This window comes from Coloeus monedula, assembly GCF_965178545.1.
Source record: "Coloeus monedula genome assembly, chromosome: 2".
Taxonomy (NCBI): Eukaryota; Metazoa; Chordata; class Aves; order Passeriformes; family Corvidae; genus Coloeus; species Coloeus monedula.
The window spans coordinates 97,628,954-97,654,187 of NC_138782.1; the positions used below are offsets into that span (position 1 = coordinate 97,628,954).

The 25,234-nt window shown below is 35.6% G+C and overlaps 1 protein-coding gene across 1 annotated transcript in view; it reads left to right on the top strand.

Annotated features, from left to right (window-relative positions):
- The window catches only part of CSMD1 (CUB and Sushi multiple domains 1), a gene marked incomplete at both ends in the record, with an annotated part of 1,098,128 nt that overhangs the window by 714,446 nt on the left and 358,448 nt on the right, over window positions 1-25,234 (top strand). Inside the window, one exon of the mRNA XM_082276664.1 lies at window positions 7,162-7,239. Coding sequence (XP_082132790.1) covers window positions 7,162-7,239 — 78 coding nt within the window. The remainder of the gene's footprint in view (window positions 1-7,161; window positions 7,240-25,234) is intronic.

Sequence of the window (25,234 nt, forward strand, 5' to 3'; positions counted from 1 at the left end):
GTAGGAGTTTAAAGAAAATTTTAAAATTTAAAAAATTAATTAGGTATAGAGTGAAGGGTTTGTTTTGATGTTTGTTGTTTTTTTCTCTCCACACACCATGTGTCATTTTCATTTCATTTTTTGTATTTTGATGTGATTTCGTCAATAAAAATATTTATGTCCCAGATTCTCTGTGTTTTCCTGTGGAATTTTTTTTCATACTTTCAGAGTTTGTAGTCAGAAGGAGGCATGGTTTTTAATGGCCCTGAAAACCACCAGAAAAATTTTCACTGCAGTGATATGCTCTGCCTTGTCTTCTTCATGTCTGTCATACCAGCAACATTGGTCTCATGGAAATGAACACTCACATCAGATATAACTGGATACAGTTCTTGTTCTTCCTTGTTCCTTGGTGGCATTGCCATGGGGGAAAAGACGTTACAGTCATTTAGTTATGAACTTCTTTTTTTTTTTAATTCCTTTACCCACACCTCTGCTGATACATGAAGATTCTTTGCATATTCAGTGGGTGTTGCAGAGTGTGTGGTTTGTCATTTGCCAGTGCTTCATAAATGTGTAAATTCCCCAGAAGTGAGGTATCATTAACAGGCTTACTAGGAGATGAAAACCTAGCACTTCCCAGAAACAGAGCTTATCAATGTACACAGAATGACTTAAAAGGTGTGATAAAGAATCCCCTGCATTTTTTCTTGTTTACAGCACGTACAGTATGCTCGTTTAGCTTTTGCTTATTTCTGAACAATAGAAGGTTGTTTTAATATTTTTGGTTTTCTTTTGAAGAGGAAAGAACCACACAATACCTTTATCTATATGGCTAAAATTAATCTTCTTAAGTTAAATATTTGTTTTCAAAATTCCTGGAAATAGAACAGAATAAGAAAGTTTCCAAAGCAAAATGTGATTAATGGGTGTGTTTACTTTCACAGTAACTCAGGTCTCTGTTGCAGAGTGTTTCAAATAAACTATTCTATTTTTGGCAAGTTTTTAGAGGTTCAAGAAGGTATTAGGTATTTTAATAATTATATAACAGAAGTTATCAATCTGTTGTGTTTGACTACATTCAGTAATTGAGGATTTAACAAACAGATAATCCTGAAGTCAAACAATGAATATAAGAGAGGCTGCTGAAATAAATGTATACAAATCAAAAACCATAAGTGAAATAATGTAAATCAACTTGCAATTGCTAGTTCTTTCAATGAATTTTCATAATTCACTAAGTCTGCCTATAAATGCATATCCGTTTTTTCTACATATTCCTTAAAATCCTAGAAATGATGTTTTAAATAAGTGAAAAGAATTTGCAGTATTTCCTTGATGCATGGTACTTTTAGTCAGGGGTTTAATTTATAATTCTTACTTATAGTAAATTTCAAAAAGAAATTAAATAAAAGCAATTGATAAAATCAAAAAGTCAGAAAACCCTGTTATTTTCTAGCTCTTAAGAGATGCTGAGTATAGTTTTCCTTTAAATGGTACTGAGACAATAATTTCTGTCTTGTTTAATTTTATTATTAAGAGAGTAAACCAGTCTTGATATGAAAACATCAACAAGAAGATAATCCACCATCTTTCTTGACCATTCCTTTCTGTGGCTAACACAACCACTGTTAAATATGTAGTCCAGTACTGCCACAGGTAATACTTCTTTCTTAAGTGTCTAGTGAAATGTTGCCAAAAAGGCTCAGACATAGCTGCCTCATGATATCAACACTAAAAAGATACCGATTTAGTAACAGCAGTTCAGACTTCAGCCATTGTTTGGCATGGTGTTATCCTCCCCAGAATTATTCAAAAGACTATAGTTGAAGTGGCATTCAAACAAGGAACTGAGTGGATCTCATTTTATGATTTATTTTTGGAGAAAATTCCTACAAACTACTGCCCAGTGTGTTCTGTAATGCTGTATATTCACAGAGCAAATCGTGTTGATACAATTTTCCAGAACCGTGGAGGGTATCTGCAGTCATTGAAGACTTGATGCCTGCTGGACTGGTTTTATTATGATACATCATACATTCAAAGCACAAAGTAGCTAAGGCAGTCCATCAGGGCAAGGGGCCAGCTAGGAGACATAGAGAAGGTTAATGGTAAACAAATGGCTGTGCTCCTTTTTAAACTTGCAGATCCTGTGTCAGCTTATACACACAGAATGAGAAAGATTTGTGTAAAAATCCATTGTGACACCAATTTGTCTTGGTGCCACTTATTCACTAGTACTGCATGCAGAGATTTCCAGCACAGGGAGCAGGTGGAAGGTCTGATAGTGACAGGCAGTACTTTGCTGAATTGATGGAACAAGGAAGCCAACTGATCATGAACCTACAGCTTTTACAGGTAGCCATATAGCAGAAACATTTGTGCCTGCTGTGAAGCTCTCTGGAGTTATAATACCAATTAGTAGGGAAGATTTTGAAAGCTGTTAGTTTGAGAAACACTGGGGGAGTGTATTAGACAGAATACTCTTCAGGCAGGGAACAGAGAAACTGAAAAGGGATGGACTATTCCAGTGAGTTGGTTTAAACTAGAGATCCTACGGAAAACTGTGATGTTTCTGCGAAAAGTCAAGTGGGTTGCTGAGAGGAAAAGTTGTAATGATCCTTCCAGGTTATTGAGTGTGGGATATTGTTTTATTAACAAAATTATTATAGAATTCCCTTCATAAACTGAAGTGAATAGTAAGATTGACTGCTTTTTTCTTACTCTCATAAATACTAAACTTTTAGAAAGAATTCATGGTACAACAGGCCATAGTGAAGCAGAAGAAAACCTAGAAAGAGGTAACAATTTGTTTATGGTCCCACATGACTTTGAGTAATAAGAAAGAAATGTTTGATCCATAAGTATAATATGGAGAGAACACTGGTGCTGCCAAATGTGAAACTGTAGATTATTTATTCCAAAGCCAAAAAAAGGTAGTATTCTCATAATTGTGTCTTTGGAGGAGAACATGAAAAGATTAGGCACCAGGGCAAAGCAAACAGACCACTGGAGCGGACTCTTCAATCTGAATTAAGAAAATACTTTGTTTCACAATAGGATTACTCAATTGAAGAAAATCAGAACAGTGAAGTGAAAGCAAAAGGAAATTGATGAATTCAGCACTGTACTGAGATAAATTTGCTAATTTTCTTCAAGAATAATCCCATGAATGTTCTTGCAAACACATCACTGTTTTTTACTGAACTCTGAAAAATATTTAAAGCAAAGTATAAGTCTTTGTAATAGATATTTATCATACATAAAAAATACTGAAAATATTGGGTTTTTTTTCTGTACTGTAACAAAACCAGAGAACTGTTTAAATATATATATATATATATATATATATATATATACTCGTTATAGTGACACAGAGCTTCAGGCTGGACAGGAAAGGTCCTTCTTGTGATCACCAGATACTGGGCAATATGCTGTTTCTCTTCACCTTCAAATATCCGTTCTTAGGATAAATCTGCAGTGAAAGGCAGCCAAGAGCTGAACTCAGCAGAGCAGTAGCAGAGCAGCTTGAGGAAATACCAGTAGATGATGTCAGAATATTTTAGCTTTGAGTGGTAGCCAGTATTTGAAGTCTTGGAGGTTATTTCATGCCGGAAGAAAAACCGACAAGATACTCATGTATTTGGGTAATTGGGGAAAAACATGTCATCCAAGTTTAGGGTAAAATGCATTTTCTTCACACATGCTCAAATATGTTAGAAACTAAGAGCTGCATGGAAACCAGAGTAGATTTGAATGAAGCTTTACAACTTGAAAGTTTTACTTTTATGATCCATTCAAATAAGACCAGGCATATATTCCTTTCACGGCTGAGTTTTTTTCAGCTGTAGCAAAAGTTTAAGGAATACCACAGGTGCTTTCCAGTAGGCTGATAAGATTGTCTTGGACTTACAGCACACAGCTCTCTGCCCTCCTCCCTGAATAGGTTACTCATCTCCAAAAGACTCTTGAAGTTGTGATTAACAGAAAAGGTGAAGCCAGTGAATTCAGTAAGCTTAACTGAATGTTTAAATGAAGAGAATAGAAATAGAAAGCTATGCAGATTTTAGACTATGCAGATTTTAGTCACTTAAAAGGTGGAAAGGGCTATTCAATTCTGGCATTATTAATGTAAACCCATTCCTCTTCTTGTACTGTTAAATGGAAAATCATCTTTGAAATCAGGAAAACCATTTTAATGAGGGAGCAATGAGGAAGTAAAAGAGAAGTGTCTCAGAAAAGGTATTCAAATGCAATTTAAATTGTTATAAAACGTGCAATTTAGAGTATATCTTTTATTTACAGGAGGGGCTGAACTGGTTCACTTGAACCACAGTGTGCAGTAGTCTCTTTTTCTTTTTCAGATGTTGAACAGCTTTTATTTTAAAGATTATGCTTGCTTAATACCTTTTAAAACTACAAGAAAAACACGATACAGGACACATGCGAAAACTTACACACTCAAGTATAAAAGAGGCAAAAGTTTGCATTTTATATATCAAACTATCCTACTTAACCTCTTAGATCCATATGCCTGCATATTTGGAGCCAAACGTACATTTGGCTGTTAAAGTTTTCCAGGCATAAGTGCACATTCCACCTAATGTTTACTGTCTGAAAAGTAAAGACCGATCTTCAGCAAGTATTATGTAATTCTGTTATGTTTTATGGAGAGGAAAAGGCATCTACAGAGGAGGATTCGTTGTGTCTATCTTAGCAGGGGATGAATCACCCTCTTGAGTTAGCTATTTTTCTTCATAAAACATACATTTAGATGACTGATCTTAAGTATTATGAGTCCCCTACCTAATGTTTTTTCAGTTAGATACGGAATGCCTTTTTCTTGTCATATGAAAAAAATCCAAGGATAGAAACTGCAGGACCTGTTTCAATGCATAACAGTCAAAAAGCTTTTCATATATCAAGTCAAAGCCTCTTGTCTCAATTTGTGGTCTCTGTATTTCAAATAAAGCTGGTGAGTATAATTTTTCCTCATTCGCAAGAAGTGTGCTTCAAATATGTGTAACAAATGCCCTTAAGAGTGAAATGTCACAAGGAATTTGAGTGATGATTGTCATTTTTACTCTAAAACAGTGTCACAGGACAAAGAGAAGAAAGAGAATATAGTTCTTTTTTCTGTTCACTGCATAATAATTCAGTGTTTTTACTACTCATCCATGTAAGCAATATCTCAAAGAATATTGTAAGCAAAATCCTCAAAGAACTTCTCACATGTTTTACATGACACAGATATTGATAAATTGATAAATTCCTACTGGTTGAGGGACCACAATCCAGACAATATCCCAAATATTCACTGCAAGAATTGTATTGTTCATTTCCCATTAAATGTGGATTATTTTTAACAGACTTGTTATGCAGCCTAAAAACTGAACATAAGGTGGCACTTGATGGAGATTTTCATACCTAAGTCTAGAAACTAATCCAAAGAAAACCATATCCATGAAGTTTGCCCTTCCAAAAGTCCTTGGGGATATTAATCTTACTGTCTGCATTGATGTCTCTGTATAATGTACAGTTCCTTCCTGAGAAGAAAACAGCACACTGCTATCATAACCATTTCATACTATTCAGCTACAATTGTGTTTCAATCATCTTTCATCATTTGAACACCTGTTTTCCAGGTTTAGGCATGAATGACTGCACTTGCACATAGCACAAAAAGTACTTTCTGCAGTACTTGCTCAATTTCAATAGTCAAGAAAAGCCTTCGCTCTGAGGTTGCAAAAGCATTAGAAGTCCAATTTAGATATAAATACAATGGAATCATGATTCTTGATGCAATATTTAAAGACCTCTTAATTTGCTGTTTCTACCACTTCACTTAGAAATCTTTGCATACAGATCAGTGTATATTGTAGTAATTATAAATTTTATACCATGTAATGACAAAAGTTTAACTGACATTCTGTAGAATGAATTTATATACTGTGAGGTACTAATTACTGCCATATAAGAAATGGCAGTAATTAGTTGAGTTGAATTAGCTTGGGTTGAATTCTTGTTTCTGTTTGTATCCTGGATAAATAAATGCATTTTGATATTCTTAACCCCTGCAAGGTCTAGGAAAAAAGTATTTAATATGAATAAGGGAACGATTACAGGTTTTTGTAATTTTTGGTAACTGACATGCATCATGATGTTGTCGTTAGCATTCTAATACAGAGTCAGGCATCAGCTATTTTGCAATTGCTATTGTTTTTTGACACAATAGTTTTGAATTGTTCAGGCTTGTTCCACAATTATTTTCTACATCTGATTTTACTTTCCATTGCTCAATTTGTTCCCACAGAACTAATTAATATCCTGTGAAGGTATCCTACATTTCTACACTTTTGTCCTACCATTACAATAAAAATCCTACTCTGTGTCTTCCTTAAGGTATAGCTGCACTACTGTCTTCTCATGTTTCTTCCTACTTGGCTCCTGATCCCACCTATGGTGCCCTAACTACTTAATAGAGATAGGCTGGGATGTTATCAGCCATTCAGCTGACTAAACAAAGAAAAAAGATATTAAACCTCTGATGCATCTGTTCTTTCTCACAAAACTTTGCCCCTTTGAGAGCCCTTACTCTCTTTCTTCTTTCTAATTCAGTTGAAATTGCCCTGTGGATTCAAAAGGGTTTAGGTGAGCCAAATAATGTAACACACTGTGTTAATCTCCTTAGGAAATGGAACTAAAAGAATGTCTCCTGATGAAAAGTGAATCAAATAAAAGCAGATGTGAATATCACATTTAAAACTTGTAGTCCTTGAATATGTGTAGATAATGTTATGTACATTTTATGTAAGAAAAAAATGTTTTAAATGTTTTAGATTTTCTTATATGGAATGGCAAGCACAGGAAGTCCATACCTGTAATTAAGACAGGCTGTTCTTTTCTTTGAATGTAAAGAAACTTGAATTCAAAATATTGCCAATCCTGATAATGTCTGTTTAAAAAGGACATCTTCTGAAACATGATAAATGGTTGTATTTTTGTAAAAATAAATAAAAAATAAAAATGTATTTGGATTATCACAGAAGCTGCAGTTATTTCAACCTGCTTTAGGTTTCCTATATAGCTTTGTATTATTGTAATGCATGATTTTGCTGCTATATGCCCTTTTAATGAGGTTTAATGTTGAATTATCTTCTCTTTGTTTGCTTGTCTTCTCAGTAAAAAAAGCAATTGAACTGAAATCAAGAGGAGTCAAGATGTTGCCCAGCAAAGACAGCAACCACAAAAATTCTGTCTGTAAGTTGTTTGTTTATACCCTTCTTTTTAGTGACTGCATATATATTCTGGAATCCTTATAAATACACAAATCAAAGAGAGGGATTTTGGGATGCTATGGTCATAAAATGGTTATTACTCTTTCAGTTGTCACTGAATTAGAACTCCACTGGAATATTCTACTGAGTGTAGAAAGCAGAATATGGTGGTTTAAAATCTCAAAAATACGGTATATAGAACCCCCCTGCATTTTATTTATTGCAGCATTTTTGTATATTGGGTTATTTAGAATTCAGGGACACATGGCAAGTTAGGAAATCCAGGCAGAACGGTGCCATGTAGACTTCATAAATTCAGTACTGGGCACAGTGAAGGTATCTGAGAATTTTCTGTATCTAAATTCACACTTTGTAAACTCCCCTCACTCAATATCACAGCTAAATTCTGCCCTCGCCTTGCCACACTATGTCTGGTGACTGCCTCTCTCCAGTCTTGCACAGCGTGGGTTAAGAAGTGCTGTAATTCCCAGCTTCTCAAGAAGATGGAGATCACCTTCCTCTCATTGCATGCATAGTGCACTCTGGAATGACATCTGTTTGGTCCCTTTACACCTTCTTCCATGGGTAAAGGGTAAAGCTAAAATCAAAATGCTATCTGTGGGACTATGAGGTTGTTAGTTTTTTGAGCATCAGTTTCTCTGAACTGGCAATCTGACTAATATCCTGAGAGCTCTTTCTCCATTAATTAGGCCAGTCTTGAATCAAGAAAAAGAGTATATTTTTGAATTTTGAAAGCTGAGTCCCTTTAGCCCAGGAAAAAAAAAAAAAAAAGCCAGAGGTTAGGCCAGCATTCACACAGAACTCATTAAAAGTGTTAATGTAATGACTAAGATGTATTCAGATAAATTAATTCCTCATGTAATAACACTGAACTCAATGAAGTGAAACCTATGCTGTGTTTGCCTCATTGTGTGCTATTCTGCAAGTGCAGCGAGAGTGAGAGTCTTGAAAGCTGATGTCTAGGGGATATGGTTTTGTCTCTGTGTTTCTGTCATGCATTGTTTAATGCAAAGTGAGTTTTTGGTAGGCTCACTGAAACAAAAGAGGCATGACAATTTTCTTCTTTAAGTATTGCACATCGATGGTGTGGCACTCAAAGGGAACTTTTTATGCAAGGTGTAGCAGAGAAATTTGATCCATCTCTTTGGTGTTTGTATCTGAATGGGTGATTATTTCATTATTTATAAGTTACTTTTGGGACCTGTGTGATCTCTGCTAACGCTCTCAGAGCACATGCTGTCAAACACCTCATGTAATTACAGAAAGTGGAAGTAAGACAGGCTATGGAAGAAATTATTATAAGGCAGTCTGTTGTTTACCTCAAATGAAAATTGTCTTTTTTATCTTTGTGTTTTGACTTGTAAAACTTTATTCTCATGTGTTACTTCTGTCCAACATAAATCTAAGTGCAATATTATTATTACCATTACTTTTACATATATAAAGCTTTTAAAATTTGTAAGATTAAAATACAAAAAGTTGGATTGAAATGTATTTTGATGCTCTTTCTGATGTAAGCCTTAAGTATTTAACCATTTTTTTTGCCCCTGCTTATGTAGACAGAAAAGGTAATTGGGGATTTGGCTTCAGAGAAGTAATAAGAGTGGATATTATCATTTGATGCCAATTAGCAATTTTTAAAAAAAGATACGTTAAATACTAACACCTCGTGCCCTTTTTGTATGTTAGGTCTTTTTAATATTCTCTCTCTATAAAGCAGAAAGCTTAGTTTTGGCTTTGTGGTTTATGGGGGGTAGATGGAATGCAAATATCACCATGGCAAATGCTGTGAGAGCATACCTTGTGCATCTCAGGACCTGCAGCTTTCCCACAGCTCTTCCTCACAAGCAGAACCTGCAAGCAGCTGCAGAAAGCATTTCACAGTGCCATAAATCTGTTAGGATTAGGTAGAAAATGTTACCAGTGTTACCAATGATAATAGCATTATTGATAATTCCTTGTGGAATGCAGAACAGTATTTCAGTATTTCAGTCATGTACAGACACAGCTCACTCTCCTCCTCCTGGACCTGCCTGCATTCCTGGATGATTTCTTTCAGATCTGCCATCTTATAAAGAGTTAGGTAGCAAAGCATGGCTTTTGGATATAGGTGCCTCAATTAAAAAAAAAAAAAAAAATTTCTTTATATATTGTGTCAATCCCCAGGGAAACAAGAGGGGTTTGCTGGGGTTTTTTTGTTTGTTTTGGTTTGGGTTTTTTGTGGTTTTTTTGGTAGGGTTTTTGGTTGGTTTTTGGGGGATTTTTTTGCTTGTTTGTATGTTTTCATGGGGTTGGGTGGGTTTTTTTGTTTGTTTGTTTGGGTTTTTTTAAATTTGTTTGTGGTTTTTTTGGTGGGTTTTTTTTGGTGGGTTTGTTTCTCTGTTTTTGTTTTGATTTTTTTTTTTTTTTCCTTTGGTACACCTAAAGGAAACATAACAAGTTAGTTTTTTGCCAGATACTCCTACTAGGCAGTACCCTCTAGCAGTGAGCCAGATGCAGCTGAATTGTGATTAATTTATGCAAGGAAATGGGAAAAGGATGGGAAAGATAATGGAAGTAAAATATGGTGCTGGTTCATCCATACCTTGCACTTGGCAAAGGTGTGAAAGAGTAAACTGGGAAAAAGCACATGGGACAGGCAGTTTTCATATCTCTAAGTGCTTGAGCTACCACAAACACTGGCCAAATCCCAGTGTATTTCCCCTTGGTCATCTGAAGCTGATCTCTCAGAGGAGCAAGGACAAAGTTGTATTTTATGAAGCTGCTTAGGGAAGACAAATCCAATTACACCTGTTGCTGTCCATCTGATTAGTTGCAAGTTTAGCCTATCACTTTTGTTATCATTCTGATAAATATGTTATGTTCCCAAAGGAAGTTACTTGATCCATCTTGCTGTCAACAGTCACTCTCATTCTAACACGAAAACCTGCGGACTCTGTGTCCCTAATAGCTTTGGCCTTTTCTAAAACTGCTATGACCATAGTTTGCATCATGACTGATTAAATAAAAATAAAGTTTTGATTGCTGTCTCTTATATGAGTGTTTTCATGGGAATATTTCTGTCCAGCAAATCCATCAGAGGGTGACTATCATCTCTGAACATCTTGACCATTACCTCTACAGCAGAGAGATTTTACAGGGGAATCCTGTATATCCAAGAGAAGGAGAGCCCTAATGAAGTGAGCTGCAAGGACAGACCATAGTTGGGCAGACATGGTCCTTATAAAGGTCTCATTTTCTAGTCAAGTAGAAGACCTTGTATTTTATCTCTTCAAGTCTACATACAAAGCAGTTACTGCTAGTCATGCTACATGCAAAGGATAACAAGTGAGTACAGGTCTTCAGGACACCAGTTCACAGAATATTGGGAAGGCGGGGCCTTAACTGCAGACCCGCTACTTGACAGCTCTGCAGATTTTTGTGCCCTCTGCAGCCCAGGAGCAGAGGAAGGTTAGGAGAACAGACTGCCCCAGAAGCCCCTAATGCCACTACCCTCATGTTGCAGTGACAGGGCAGCCTCACACTTCCACACCTCCTCACCAGCGGGAGGACAGAGCACAGGAATGCACCAAGCTCACAGTGAATGCCAAGGAAGTTCAGTGAGGCGAGAGACATCATATCAGGTGAAAATGGAAATGATTATACAGTTTATGTGGTCTGTGCAAATCTGCCAGTAATGCTAGTAATGCTAGCTAGTAAATCTGCAGTAATGCTAGGAGGGGAAAGCAGCAATGAGAATGAAGTGCCTGGGAGAGCTGATTTCCTGAGTTTGCTCATGTCAGAATGCAGCGTGCAGAGTGGCTCGCCACATGACACAGCAAACTGCAGGGAAAGTCCACAGTCTGAAACAGTAACAAAGATTAACAGACGAAGTCAGAGTGGTTCTTTTAAAAATATGGAATTAGTATTGAACCATGTTAACATTTTGTAGTAATTACTGCATATTGAGTGACCTAACTTCACTTTGCAAAATGGCACGTGTGAACTACTGTGTTTTTACAAAGTGTCAATTCTGTAAGTATTCACTAAGTAAAAACCTCTTATACTTCATAAAATCAATTTCAGGCTTCTGTAGTATTATTTGAATATGTATTTTAGGATACTAGAGAAACATGTTAAATTCTTTGAAAATCATGATTTTAGTGTAAGATTAATGCATCCTCTGAAATTTGAGTTACAGAGTTCACCTAAACAGTTCTTCACCCTGAAGATGATAAAAAGAGCTACTTTACAACAATTATTTTTGTGATGTAGAGCCAAAGAACAAATGAGTTTACAGTCTAACTATTGATTAGTTGCAGCACATTAAGTTGAATTAATGGCACATGCTGTTGAAACGATAGTGATTAATACCAAAATGGGATTACATTGCTAATTCTGTGTAAGAGAGAAAGAATGACAGCAGTCATTATTTATCTTGTTGTTGGGTAACTCTGAGAAAAATGGCTTAGGACATTGCAATGTAAAGTTAAAAATGTAGAGTTAAAAATTTTAGGATGAAAATTTGTTGCTTACCAATACATTCCTCATATTTTAAATAAACTGACAATGTCATCTTCTTGACATCTGACTACTGGCAAGTGTACTTTGACAGAAGCAACATGATGACTAGTAAAATTTTGTTCTTCAGTTAATGAAAGAGTATTTTCCTAAGAAGGACAATATTGGACTAAATAGTTGCATTTAATAGCACAATTTTCTGACTTTTTTTCTTATACCTTAGCAAAAACCAATTTATTTAAGCACTTGTATATTTTGAGAGATCAATACTTAGAAATCAGTTGCAAATCAATATGCAATCAACAAACAGATATGACAACTGCTGAAGGTCATCTCAATTTCCAGATATAAAAGGAAAAATTACTGCTAGTTACTACATTTTTGCAATGAAATTTATAGCTTGTTATGATATAAATACCAATTTCTGATTATTGTATTTAATATTTAAATTACCTTTTACATTTTTTCCCAAGAATATTTTATTATTTAATAATTTTTAGCATCTTTTTCTGAAATTATTTTAGGATTACTGAAAACCTATGTAAGAATTCCATATTATTATTTTCATATTCCATATTATTATTTTCAAAATACACATGTAAACTTCCAATTTTTTTTTTTTTTTTTTTGTGTGTGTGCTTGTATTGTATTGAGTTTTCACATGTGGAAAAGCATTTCTTACTGAATTTGGATTTTTACATGCTATTTATTATGTGCTGTGTCAGAATCAAATCAAGATAAAGAAATACTCTTAAATATTCATTGTTCTGATAGATGTCAGTTTCAAATTAAAAAAAAAAAAAAACAACTATACAGCATCAAATCTATCCCACTCTCTAAAGTGATGGTCTAATCTACATTAGTTTACATAAATCAAATATAGCATCTCGTGCTTTCATTAATTTAAGAAACATTGTAAGGGTGATGGGACTGATCACCAATAAACATGACACAAAACAAACTACCCAAATAATTACAGGTGGTTGTTATCAAAAATCCTAGGTTTGGACATTGCATGCATAAGTGGTCTGAATATGCAGTCTATTTTTTTCCTGTGAATATTTTAAATATTATGTGAAGCTATATAAAAATATATATAGGGATAGAAGAAAAATAGAAACTCTAAGATAGAGAGATCCTAGAAATTAAAAAAAAAAAAAAAAATCTGCTGGGAAGTAGATTTGTCCTGCAGAATTCCAAAGGCCTGTTCCCCTTCAAGAAGCACAAGAAATAAATGTAACATAAATCTCTCTTTTTAATTGGTCTCACTGCCAGATAAAGCAGATGGGAAAATGTTGGCATCTTTCGGGCTTATTCTGGGGCACTCAGTAGTGTTTGCAAGTGTTTTGAACAAGACTTTGGGGTGTTGCTTGCCCTGTTCTGACATGCAGGTGATCAGTTTGCTGTAGATTCCAAAAAAAATGCAAAGAGATGAGAAGAATGCCAGCATATCAAGAGACATACTTTACTATTTTTTTTAAGGAAAACTCACTAACATTTCATTTTATAGTGTTATCTGTTTTATGTTCTTTAAAAAGAGAAATTCCTAATTGTGGAAATTAGGATTTCCAGTTACAAGTACTACTGCTTTTCAAAGACTGGTGTTTCACAGGCTCTTCATGAAGCATAGCCACAGTGAAAACTGACAGGCTTAATCTGTAGCTCTTTTCTGACCTTTAGTGAGCATCTCTTCAGCATTTTCTGTATTTAGTGGCAGATATATCCCTTCTTTCATGAGGAAAATGAAGGCCTTTAAAATATAAACATTTAAGATTGAGATTCGTCAGAGGAAGACTATTGTGTGCTAAGATCAATATGGAGCTGCCTCTCCCACTAGTTTCTATTGGAGTTCTCTCCAAAGGTCTCAGTGTTGTCAAGGGAAGTTACTGTGTTACATTAATTTACAGGCACTGAAATGATTCTCATTTTAAAGTGCTCAAGAAGAAACTTAAGTGCCTTCACAGTATCATGGGCTCTCCAGCCTTTTCAATCATGAAGACTATTTTTCATTTGTTCAAATATCACAGCTTGAAAAGGACAGCATTTTTCAAATTTCTATTTATATTGTGCATATCTTCAAATGAGAGAAAGAATTGTTTATAACTTACTAATGTAGTACTTACAAGGTTAGGAAACACAAGGCTTAAGTATCTAAGATTTTATGTGCCCAGTCTGTCTGCCAATATCCAACTTTATTTCAAAAAGTCTTTTAACAGAAATACTGAGCATATGTTAATTGTTCAGTTAAAAATAAAGAAAAGAGAGGGAAGTAACATTTAAAACACTGGTACTGTTATACAACAGATTACATAGATCCTGGAATATTTAATATTAAAATTTCCTTGTTATATGTCTATGTATACCTACATACATACATATATATAATTTTAAATAATGCATAATACATAATATTCCATTACACCATTTACCACATGTCTCATAAAAGATTAATGACTCTATTTCCCCTTGTTACCGAGTATTATGGGATGAAATTGGGCAGTAGGAAAAAATAACTGCAGCATTAACCTCTAACAGTTTTATAAAGCATTAATAAAACAGGAAGGCTAATTACCCTGATATACTTTGTCCTATCATAGACTGTAATAATACAGTTGCCCAAGAGTTACAGAGTTTTGGATCTTCAGAGAAGATTAGTATCCCTATGCAATGAAATTCTTCTACAATGCTATTTCACTATATTGTATAAATTGCTTCATAAATCAGGTTACTAAATTATACTTGGTGTTTCTAAATAAGCCCTCATCATGGTAGGAGTTTAAATATCTTTTAAAATACTATGCAAAAATCTTGCTGTGAAAAGAACTACTGCCTAAATATATTTGTGAAAAAAAGCATCACTTATAGCTACAAGCAAAACAAGGTGCTTCATCAATTATTTAATACATAATTTGCATATATAATTTTTAAAATAACCAGAGGAAAACTTCTATTAAAGTATGTAAAACAAGGTCTAATCTGATTGAATTATGGATGGTTAAAATGAATTGTTATCCAGCTAGGAACCTGAAACCGCCATTAACTAATTTTCATATACAATTAAAAAACATTACTGATTATTCAAAGTGAATGTTCATAGTGTAGGCTACATTGACATTCAATTCTGTTATTTTCAAAGTCAAAGGCTTAAAAGTAAGCAACTTGCTTTTAGCAATTACAATTCTGTATAAACTAAATATTCATGAAAAATTTAAATATAAACTTTAATACTTTTATATATCTTCCTTGGCTGAAGCTCTACGTACAGCTCTGTTAAAAATATGGATGTGGGCAGTAAATAGGTTGAAAAAGGAAGTCTTGATAGAGTCAAATGATATATGTAAATTATGAAAGCATTCAGAATTTGTGGGTGGGTGAATTCAGATTTCTAGAACATAAAAGTATGAATACAGCTTTAATTAAAGAAAGCAGTGTGATACTGGTCTATGCAGTGAAGGTATGCTGCAGAATATAGACACCCTTACTGTCAAGTCCTTTGGAACAGTCAGAGACTTCCCACCTGCTGCAAGGAGATTTCCACTTTCCACAGAGGCAATATCATATTGCACTTATGTTTGTATTGAGATGCTGATTTTCTAAATCCTCATTGTGGGAGAATATCTTCAGAATTTGATAGAAGGTCTTGGACTATTTTCCTTTTTCAGAATTTGTTCTGTACATTATGAAACACTTAGGAAAATAATTTCAACTGTGTTGGCACAGTATCTCACTGTCTGTTGTTAGCCTGGAATGTATCTATTCCTGCAGCTCTTTTGAGCAGAACTGCATAGTGCCAGTGTCAAATATGCTCAGAACAGGGAAGTTTTGTTAGATGGCAACTAATTTATCAGCTTCAGCTCAGTTTGTGTCCACTACTCCTTCTTCACTTGGAAAAAGGGAAGTAAAAAATTTATACAACACTATATATTAATTTCCTCAATAATGTGCATTTAGGAGCTTGAAATATTTTTGGATTGGGAACAAACACGAAAAGAAGGAACTAAAAATGGAAATAAATACTTATTTTGCTTTTGGCAGGAAAGGACAAGTTGCTAGGGGGAGGGGATTATTCAACATGGTATGCCCCCCAACAGAAATTGATATAACAAGTTGTTTGTTCTTAAACAAACAAACAAACAATAAGGTTACTCAGCTACTTTATAAAAAATAAATAGAAAGAAAAATCCTGAAAAACCCAAAACTACCTGGCTAAGTTTTCTGTTTTATGTTGGCATACTTGAAAAAGAAGGGATTGTAAGTGTGGTGCTCTGGCTCATATGTGTGCTTCTACCATACAAGCCATCTGAACTCTGGTAAGAATCACAAGATCAATTTTTCATATATTAAAGTAATGTAAGTTTTAATATACATGATGGCAATCAAAATTTTTTCTTTCTGAAATGTTTTAATCTATCAGGAAATAAGTTTGTCTCAAAGTCCACATTGTTTCTGCTAATACAAGCATATGTTTGGTTTCTGTCTTCACTTCCTTTTCTGCTTCAGGCTTCTAACATGAAAGAAGTTCTCCCACATAAGCAAATGAGAAGTGTCAAAAAAGTATGCATATCTTCCCTAGTTTAATGCTTTTGAACTGAACTCTGATGCTCAATGCCTCTGCTAGTGGAGCTATAAAGTCAGTGAATTAACAAATTAACAAGAGAAAAACAGAGTTTCTCTAAGCTGGCATTTTATGTGGCATATATTATTTTATTCAAGAAGCAACTTTTTATTGCCACGTCAGCTTTTCTTTCATGTTTTTGAAGTCATATGGTAAACCTGATTCATACTGAGAAGTCACATTCCTTTCTCAATTCTACCAGACCTGGTTTTCAGTAGTCTGCAAATGTATCTGCAGTGCGGAACATCAGAGGCTAAAATGAAAAGCACTTATGTTGAGATTAAAAATACAGCATGAAGCAGTGCCAGCTGCTTCTATATTACTCTGTTGTATCTATGAAATATACTAAAAATCGAATTAATATTTTAGGATATGAACGTTCAAAAGCACTTAAAATACAATAAATGATAGTAATTTCTGGTGTAGTCCTCAAGCAGAAGTACTAACATGTAAGATGGGCTTGGTTTGACAGATGATGAGACATTTTGGAGAGGCAGAGCTTGAATCCCACCCCACTCTTGTTACAGAAAACATAACATGCCCTCAATTTCAGTCAGGTTTGCTATAATTTTTTTTTGTTTTTCAGTCTTTCACTTCTTATTCTGCCATAGTTTCTTGTCTTACTGTATGTACTGCATCTTAGTTTTGTTTAGAGCAGCCCATATGATGCTGTGTTTCATATTTGGGACCAAAACAATGTTGATAACACATCAGAGTTGTGACTGTCATTAAACAGCTCTTACACAGTGTTCAGGCTTTTTCTAGCTATCTCACTGTCTTTCTGTTTCACACTTTGTTTTTCCTTTCTTTTGAAATTCTGTCATTACTTTCAAACTGTCTGACTGTTGCCATTTAAATCCAGCTCTTGTTCCCTCTGCATTTGTATCAGGCTGGGTTTCTCCTCAGGGAGGCCTGGAAGAAGAAGAGTAGATGATTGTGCAAGGAAAGATTAGCTCTCAGTTCAACACCTAAGACTGGATATTCATTGGTCTCTAGAAGTGGAGAGTACTGCAGGCATGACACACTTCAAAGTCTTAGGTTTTGTTAAATTTGGCATGTATTTGGGATGTATTGCTTAAACATGTTTATTTCAATCACCTTGAATTACTGTTTCCCAAAGGCTTCCCATTCGGCCATTTTCAGTATATGATGGAAGAGCAAAATTCACATCCTTGGCACAAAAGTCACTTTTGCAACAAATACAAGTTTTGAAGGTGGTGCTAATACATTCCCATAGAAAAGGTGATTTTTTTTTTAATGTGGAGAACTGGATTTTCCTTGTGGTTCTCTCAAAAGCAAATGAGATGAATAAACAATAGTTTCAATTTAGTATTATTAAAATAAGAATAAATAAATCCAAGGCAGATGCCTGAAAAAGAAAAATTAAGCCCCAACTGCCTCTGTTTGATAGTTACGTACAAGTGTAAGAAAAAATAAAGACATTTCTGAGTAAATTTAAAACAATTGAAAACATCAGCCCTGCCTATAATACTGTCTATAATATTTACCTGTTCTTTTTTCCTGTTTTGCCGTCCACTGAAGTCCCTTCCCTAAAATATATATTTAGACATTACTACTTCAGTCTTTAGAGAAGTAATATACAACCTCACTGATGATCTTCTGAAACATTAGCAATGAGTGAAATATTCAGGATGAGTGTCACAGACATTTGTCAACATGGGAACTCAAAATTCACCTTTTAAGAGAACTGATGAAGCATTTATAGAGAATATAAGGAATAAAAGAAAGACTGCTCATTTTCTTGGATAATTTTAGTTAGAGTTTAACAAAAGTAAAATAAAAAAGTTTTAACTGTGTCAGCGCACAATAGTTTACTAGTCAGAAGTCTAGTGTTTGAATTATTTCCTCACTTACATGTAAGAGCTTTCATATGGGTATGACTTTTACATCTATACAAATATTTCTAAAAGGTCCAAACCCCCACCATTCTCCTTAGTAAACAATCACTTAGCTTGTTTCAGTATGTGTTGGTGTAAGAGAACACAGTAATCTCTCTCTTGCCTTCTTTGCTGCTCATTCTTACAGCTTCTTTCATTAATGCAAACTCTTCAGTAGACTCTCTGACACTCATTTTGTTGGCAGAAATTGCCTCCAGCCTTGCAATTCTGTTCTCTTTCCGAGTTTTTGCTGCCTCCTGCTGACTCTATATGAGAGAGGCACTCAGAAGCTTTCTGAACAATACATTTAAGCTGGAAGTAACAGAGGGTAGAGAGTAACAGAGAGAAAGCCTCTCTTGGTAAAGAAATCAACATGGTAAATATTGAGGAATCCATTCAGTGCCAGTAGCAAGGTGAGCAGATGGAGCTTGAGCTGCAGGTTGAGCTCTGGTGGCAGAGCCTGAAAACTGGGCAAATAAACTTTGCAAATAAAGGGCTTGGGACCTCTGGCCCAGCCAAGGGACTGGACACTCAGAGACATGGCAAGAGCTGAGGACTCTGCTGGAAGAGCCCAGATCTTGGACAGTGAGGGTATAAAAGCCCTGGGGTTTCCTTTTCTCAGGGTCCCTTCTTAGAGTCACCAGCTCGAGCTGTTCTTCTGTTGTTGCACCTTGATTAATTTATTTTAAGGATCCAGGTCAGAGACTCTGCTGTGGGAAACTGGGGGTTGAACCAGTGAGGAAACCTATTGTGAGAGTGGGGCATTCAGGGAGACAAACAGGAACCTGTCCAATCACTGGAGCCGCCTGCTGTGAACAGACTTCAGTCCCTGCCGTGAAAGTCTCTGGTGGTGGGAGTGTGACTGCCAGAGTGTGGCTCCTGGATGGTCAGACAGGAAAGTTTCCTTAACAATAAAAATGTAAAACCAGAAAAATTGCATATAATTCAGACAACAGTTGTGTGTAATTCAGGTGATAAAACCTTTTGGATGAAAATTAGAGAGAAAGAGATGTTAAAGAGATGTGACACTGTTTGCTCTAACAGCAAGCTTATTAACACTTCATGCTTAAAATGCTGTTCTCTACCAACTAATAAAAACAGCCCATCTGCTGCACACCAGGTAACTAAAGCTCATAAGGAAAAATGCTTGGCAAAAAGAGAAAAGACAAATCTGCCCTGTTAGCTGGAATTGAATTATGGTTTTGGAATTCTCCAGTACTGTAACAACTATTTTGTATTCCATATCAACTTATTATATATGTTAAATACAAGTACAGCAGTCATATTGGCAGTACAAGTACTTGCATTCCTATGGCTCAGAGCATATCTGACTATTCAGTCTAACAGTAAATACTTTAGTCCTCTTTCTCTTGACACTTTTTTATAATAGCAGCATGATAATCATAGATATATTGGAAAAGCATATGATTTTCTCTCACAAAAAGTAGGAACGTCATCTCAATGAGTGACATGTATTTGTTAAACCCTTATACTTTTAAAATAATTTATAACTCGTTTCTCACAAAAATACATTTACATTACATTACAATAATGGTTTTGGTAAAAGTCCAAGCCTAGTCCTAATTTTTCATATTGTTGGGAATATTTTCTCCATGTCCATCAGTAGTCCTGGCTAATGGTATATGTAGTCTGTGTTTCAAGGGACAATAGTGTATCAATTTTTTCTTTTATCTTTAATTTCTTGTATAGAGAGAATGAAAGGTTTGTTGAGGTAGTTGTGTATTATTATGCAATTTAAACTGTCTGTTAAACAGTCACATTGCCTTGCTCTCCCTCAACAATAAGATACAATTTTTGTATTTCTTTTGTCTGTACAATAGAGGCTGAAAGCACTTTAATTGACAGAGGCTCAGCTAGAATTCATGAATGCCTCCTGAGCCCCTGCTGTGTTCTCCCACCCTTTGCAAACAACACTGCTGAGGCTAACAAATTCCCCTGGATTAGAGGAGTAGCAGGATTAGCGTTAATACTGGTGGGATGTCATCAAGTCTCTATAGCCAGTAATACACTGAGTACTCAAAGGTAATTATAGTTGTTAATATTTAAAAGCTGTAGAAATGGTTATATGAATAGGTTTAGTACATGGACTGTAGGAATGCCTCTTCATGGACACAGAAAAAAAGGAAAAAAAAAAGACCAAAATATCTTTTGCAGGAGAGTTAAAGGTCAATTCTTTTTCTGGTTTAAAGGGTCAATCTGCATAATAACAAAGAGCAGAGTCACTTCCAAGAATGATCTGGGAAAAAGTCATTTTTAATATCAGAAAAATTACTTCCCACTGACATTATTCTAAAATGATGGTTGATTAAACTGGTTGTGCTAAGGCTTTAACTTTGAAAAATAAACTAAACTAAAGTTTAAAGCATAAGTTCATTAGTGAAATTCACGGAGCATGGGAGAGAGGGGCTTAGGCTGGAGAGCACTGAGTAGCCATATCTGTTACATTGTAATCACCTTGATCTTGAATTATATTTTCCAAATAAATTCAAATAAAACAATTATTCATAGATACATCTTAGAACTTAATTATTAAACTGTTTTAACTTGTGGCCTTTTTAAAAAAAAGGGAAAAAAAGACCCTGTCAAATTCCAGTTCACAGTATTTTAACTGGAAAAAAAAAAGTCTTCATAAAAGCTTAACTAGAATGGCTTGAATGGTTGTATAGTTGTTTAGAATTCCCCACAGGCAAAGGGTTGCACAGCATTACCTGTAACTGTTTAGGTGAAAAAAAGCAACAACTTTGAATCCAAAAGAAAGGGCTTTTAGGACCTCATGAAATAATATGCATACAATATCAGTACAAAATATGTGCACCTTGTTTCTGATAGCTATACCTTTATTGTCACAAAGCACAGAAGAGCTGGCTTAGTTCTTCAATACAATGGTGATTGCATCAAGGATTCACAGCATGTTTACAACAGAGAAAAAAAATCTCACAACACCCCCACCCCCCCAAAAAATCCCAAAACCAACCCCCCCCCCCCCCCCCCCCCCCCCCCATATCTGGGTAGAAACGATAATTAAAAAAAAAATAATCTGGCAGAAATAAGTATTTTCTTAAATGCATATGTTTACATTCTTCCCAATATTGAGAACTTCTTCTGAGAAAGGTGGCAAAAGAGAAGAAAATTATTGAGAGGGTAAGACTAAAAATTGATGTTACATTTCACATGCTTAGTTTTTGACAGTTCCTCAGTGGGATCTCTTTTAGCCCTTGTTTTATAACAGAAAAAGGTTGGCAAAATTTATGTCACATGTCCAACACCAGTTTCTACACCAAAGTTCTGTTCAACAAGGGAGACTAAAGAGAGTGCTGTTTTGTGACACGCATGTAATGGATCCTGTTTTAAATATATAAGGTGTAAAAATAGTTATGAAGACAAGAGGTAAAAATGCTTGATATTAGAACCCTTTCACAGAATTTAAAAGAGCAAAGATGTCTTCACGTCTCTGCTACTAATGCCATTTAAATAAAAAAGATTGGTTTGCATAATGATAACAAACTTGTGGGTCATAAGAATTGCTAGGGCCTCTGTGATGCTTATCTTTGGGTTGCAGAGCCCAAATGATCATAGTGATGTGTATGTATTGTAGTTTGACTATTACTTTACATCAAACTGAAGTTTTTCATTTTTGATTGTACTGTCTCTTGGAATATAGTATATTACAGAGTAGTATTTTTGGTTTTCTTACATAATTTGTTCTAGTTGCCATAAAGATATTTATTTAGCAACATGATTTATCTAGTAATAAGACAAATTCTAAGCATTTTAGAACAAATTCTGAACAGTAAAATTTAGGGAAAATTCTTTGAGAAAACCCTATGCAAATTTATTAAGATTAAAAGGTCTCTGGTATAATCCAAATCCAGTTGTTAATGACACATAGCATTAATCACTGTACTTGTAATTCATCCATTTTCATATTTTTAAACAAATTGCATGTTTTACCATGTACATGCATCAAAACAAAGCCTAAATGTAAACTTAGGAAAATCAAAGTTCAAATTTTCTTCACAGTATCTGAGTTAAAATGTCTTTTGTTGGAATTCTTCTTTACCCTGTTAAAAGGCTCACACAGAGAGCACAACAATATACATAAAAGTGCAGTGGTTATGCCATGCATTTTTCAGCATCCTCTTGGGATAACACTGTTACTTTGTTCTGTTTGCTGCAATCTGGTAATGAATATTGGTGGGAAACACAAGCTAACTCATTCTGCCAGCCAAAAATGACTTGTTATAAAACCCCTATTAAAACACCTATAACCAAATTTGGTGTGATTTCCTGGTCATAGCACTGCCTGTCAGGGAGAAGATTGAGCTCTGTAACAAACAACTACATCTATCATAAGCCTTCTTTGATGCCTGAGAAATAGAAACTAGTTTTAAATCTTGCATATCTGGTAAGAATACATTTCTTCACAAAGATAACTGAAACTTAACTTTTTTTTTTTTTTTTCCTACACTCTCTGAACAAGCATAAAATGAAATGGATCCAGAGGTTAATTATGAGTTGCTTTGCATTTCTTCCTGGCTGTAAACTTGTAGAGGCACTCTAATAGAGATTCAAGAATTCAACATATTTAATTTCATCACATGGATTACTTCAAACAAACTATTTTGAAGGAGATGTAGGTTTTTCTGTTGAAGTTTGAATTTATTTACTTTTTTGGCAGCTTATAAATGATTTTTCCTTGGTCTTACCTCATGCAAAGTTTCACAGGAAAGTGATATAAACCCATTATTATGATCTGTGGGGTGTTTTTTGTGGCAGTTTTTTGGGGGTTTTTTGTAGGGTTTTTTTGTTGGTTGGTTGGTTGTTGGGTTTGTTTGTTGGGGGGTTTTTTTGGGCTTTTTTTTGGGGGGGGGTTTTTTGGTTGTTTTATTTTGTGGAACAGTGTTTGCTGGGTTTTGTTTGTTTGTATGTTTTTCCTTTACCTATTCTTGTTATGAGGCTCAGACGAGAATTTATTTTGCATCTCTGTTCCCTGTTCCGTGCACGTATGATTTTCGGAACCATGTTCATATTTCATTTTTATTTCACTGTAGTGGATGTAGAATAATTCCATATTATACCATCTTGGACATCTCTTTTCCACAGCAGTTTCTCATATTCTCATATTCTCTTTCTTTCCAACATCATCTAAGATGGGCAAGGGTAAGCATCCTTTGTAAGATGAAGTATATGGACTCTACTAGCTTGAATGATAGTTATTCATCTTATTACAGCTATTCAAAATACTCATTCAGGAATTCCTTTTAACTGTGGGAGATTCATGGACTTCTCTTCCAATATTCTAGATGCTTGCTCTCCATTTGACTTTCAGATATTTTTGTACTTGGAAGTCATCCAGTAGGTTTGTTCCTTAATTCTGCTTTTAAGATACACTCAAATGTCATTACCTTTTTCTTTCTCTTATTCTCTCTTGCTTCTGTTTTTCACCTGTGAAAGTAATCTACTGTCTTTGAAGCAGCAGTCCTAGCTTTGTGATGGTCACTCTGAGGTTGATTCCTGGTCTACCTGTCTCAGAACTGCATGGCTATGGTTAAATAAGATATTATCTTGTTTCACACTGACTGACCTCATTGTGTTAGTTTGTTAATAAAGACATATGTGAAGATATGTTTCATCTATTTCTGTGATCTCTTTTGTCTCTGAATTCTCTTCAATATGATCCAATATGGATCATACAGTTTGTTGGCCTAGTCCTGTGCATCAGTCCTAAACAATTCTAGTCCCTCAGAAAAGAAGGTAGAAACATGGAATTAAAATTTACTATTTTTATAGTTCCTACTTTCTGCTATTATGTCTTTAGATGTTCAATATTTCTTTTTTGCCTATGCCGAAACAGTGAGGGCTTGCTGTCCTGCAAGCGAAATGAGATAAGAGCAATAGCAATGCAAACATAAGTAAGGACTATCCCAAAAAGGACTCAGGATGTTGGACGGAAAGTCGGTATAAGGGTCAGGACCACGGCCAGTGGTCAGGATCAGAGACAGTCCAGCCACCACGTGACAAGGCCTCAGTACAGGAGCAGATTTGAGGCCAAGCCAAGGGACCCAAGCCAAAGTCAGCACTGGGAAGTCCAAGACAGCACAGGCACAGTGGCTGCACGGCTGCAACCCAGCACAGATGAGACCAGCGGCACAGTCACAGTTTAATAACACTTCCCAAGAAAGAAGAGATAGGACATCAATTCTACCTTTTTTCACAGATGACCCAGTCTTGGACTGAGCCAGCTCTGCTCTAAGTTAGCCAACCAAACTCCTTGAAGGGCAGTGCACTCCCAGCTATCTAGGTGTCATGGAGCAGTGCCTCGTTTGCCTTAGCTTTGTGAAATTTTGTGACTGGCCAGACATTATGCTGATCTCCTTTAGTAACCAGCTGACCCACCTAGTAGACAAGGGAAAGGCATATAGTCTACCTATTGTGCATATAGTCTACCTATTGTGCATATAGTCTACCTGGACTTCAGTAAAGCTTTTGATATTGTCTCCTCCCATGGAGAAGCTGGCAGCCCATGGCTTTGAAGGTGCACTCTTCACTGGGTTAAAAAGTGGCTGGATGGCTGGGCCAGGAAGTGGTAGTGACTGAAGTTAAAACCAGCTGGCAGCTGGTCACAAGTGGTGTCCCCAGAGCTCAGTACTGAGGCCAGTCCTGTTTAACATCTTAACTGATGATCTGGATGAGAGGATCGAGTGCTTTGCAGACAACACCATATTGGGCTGGAGTGTTGATTGAGGGATCTAAACAGCCTGGACCGATGGTCTGTGGCCAACTGTCTGAGATTCAACAAAGCCAAGTGCCATGTCCTGCACTTGGGTTACAACGACCCCTGCAGTGCTACAGGCTTGGGGCAGAGTGGCTGGAAAGCTGCCCAGCAGAAAAGGACCTGGGGGTGCTGGTTCTCAGCCAGCTGA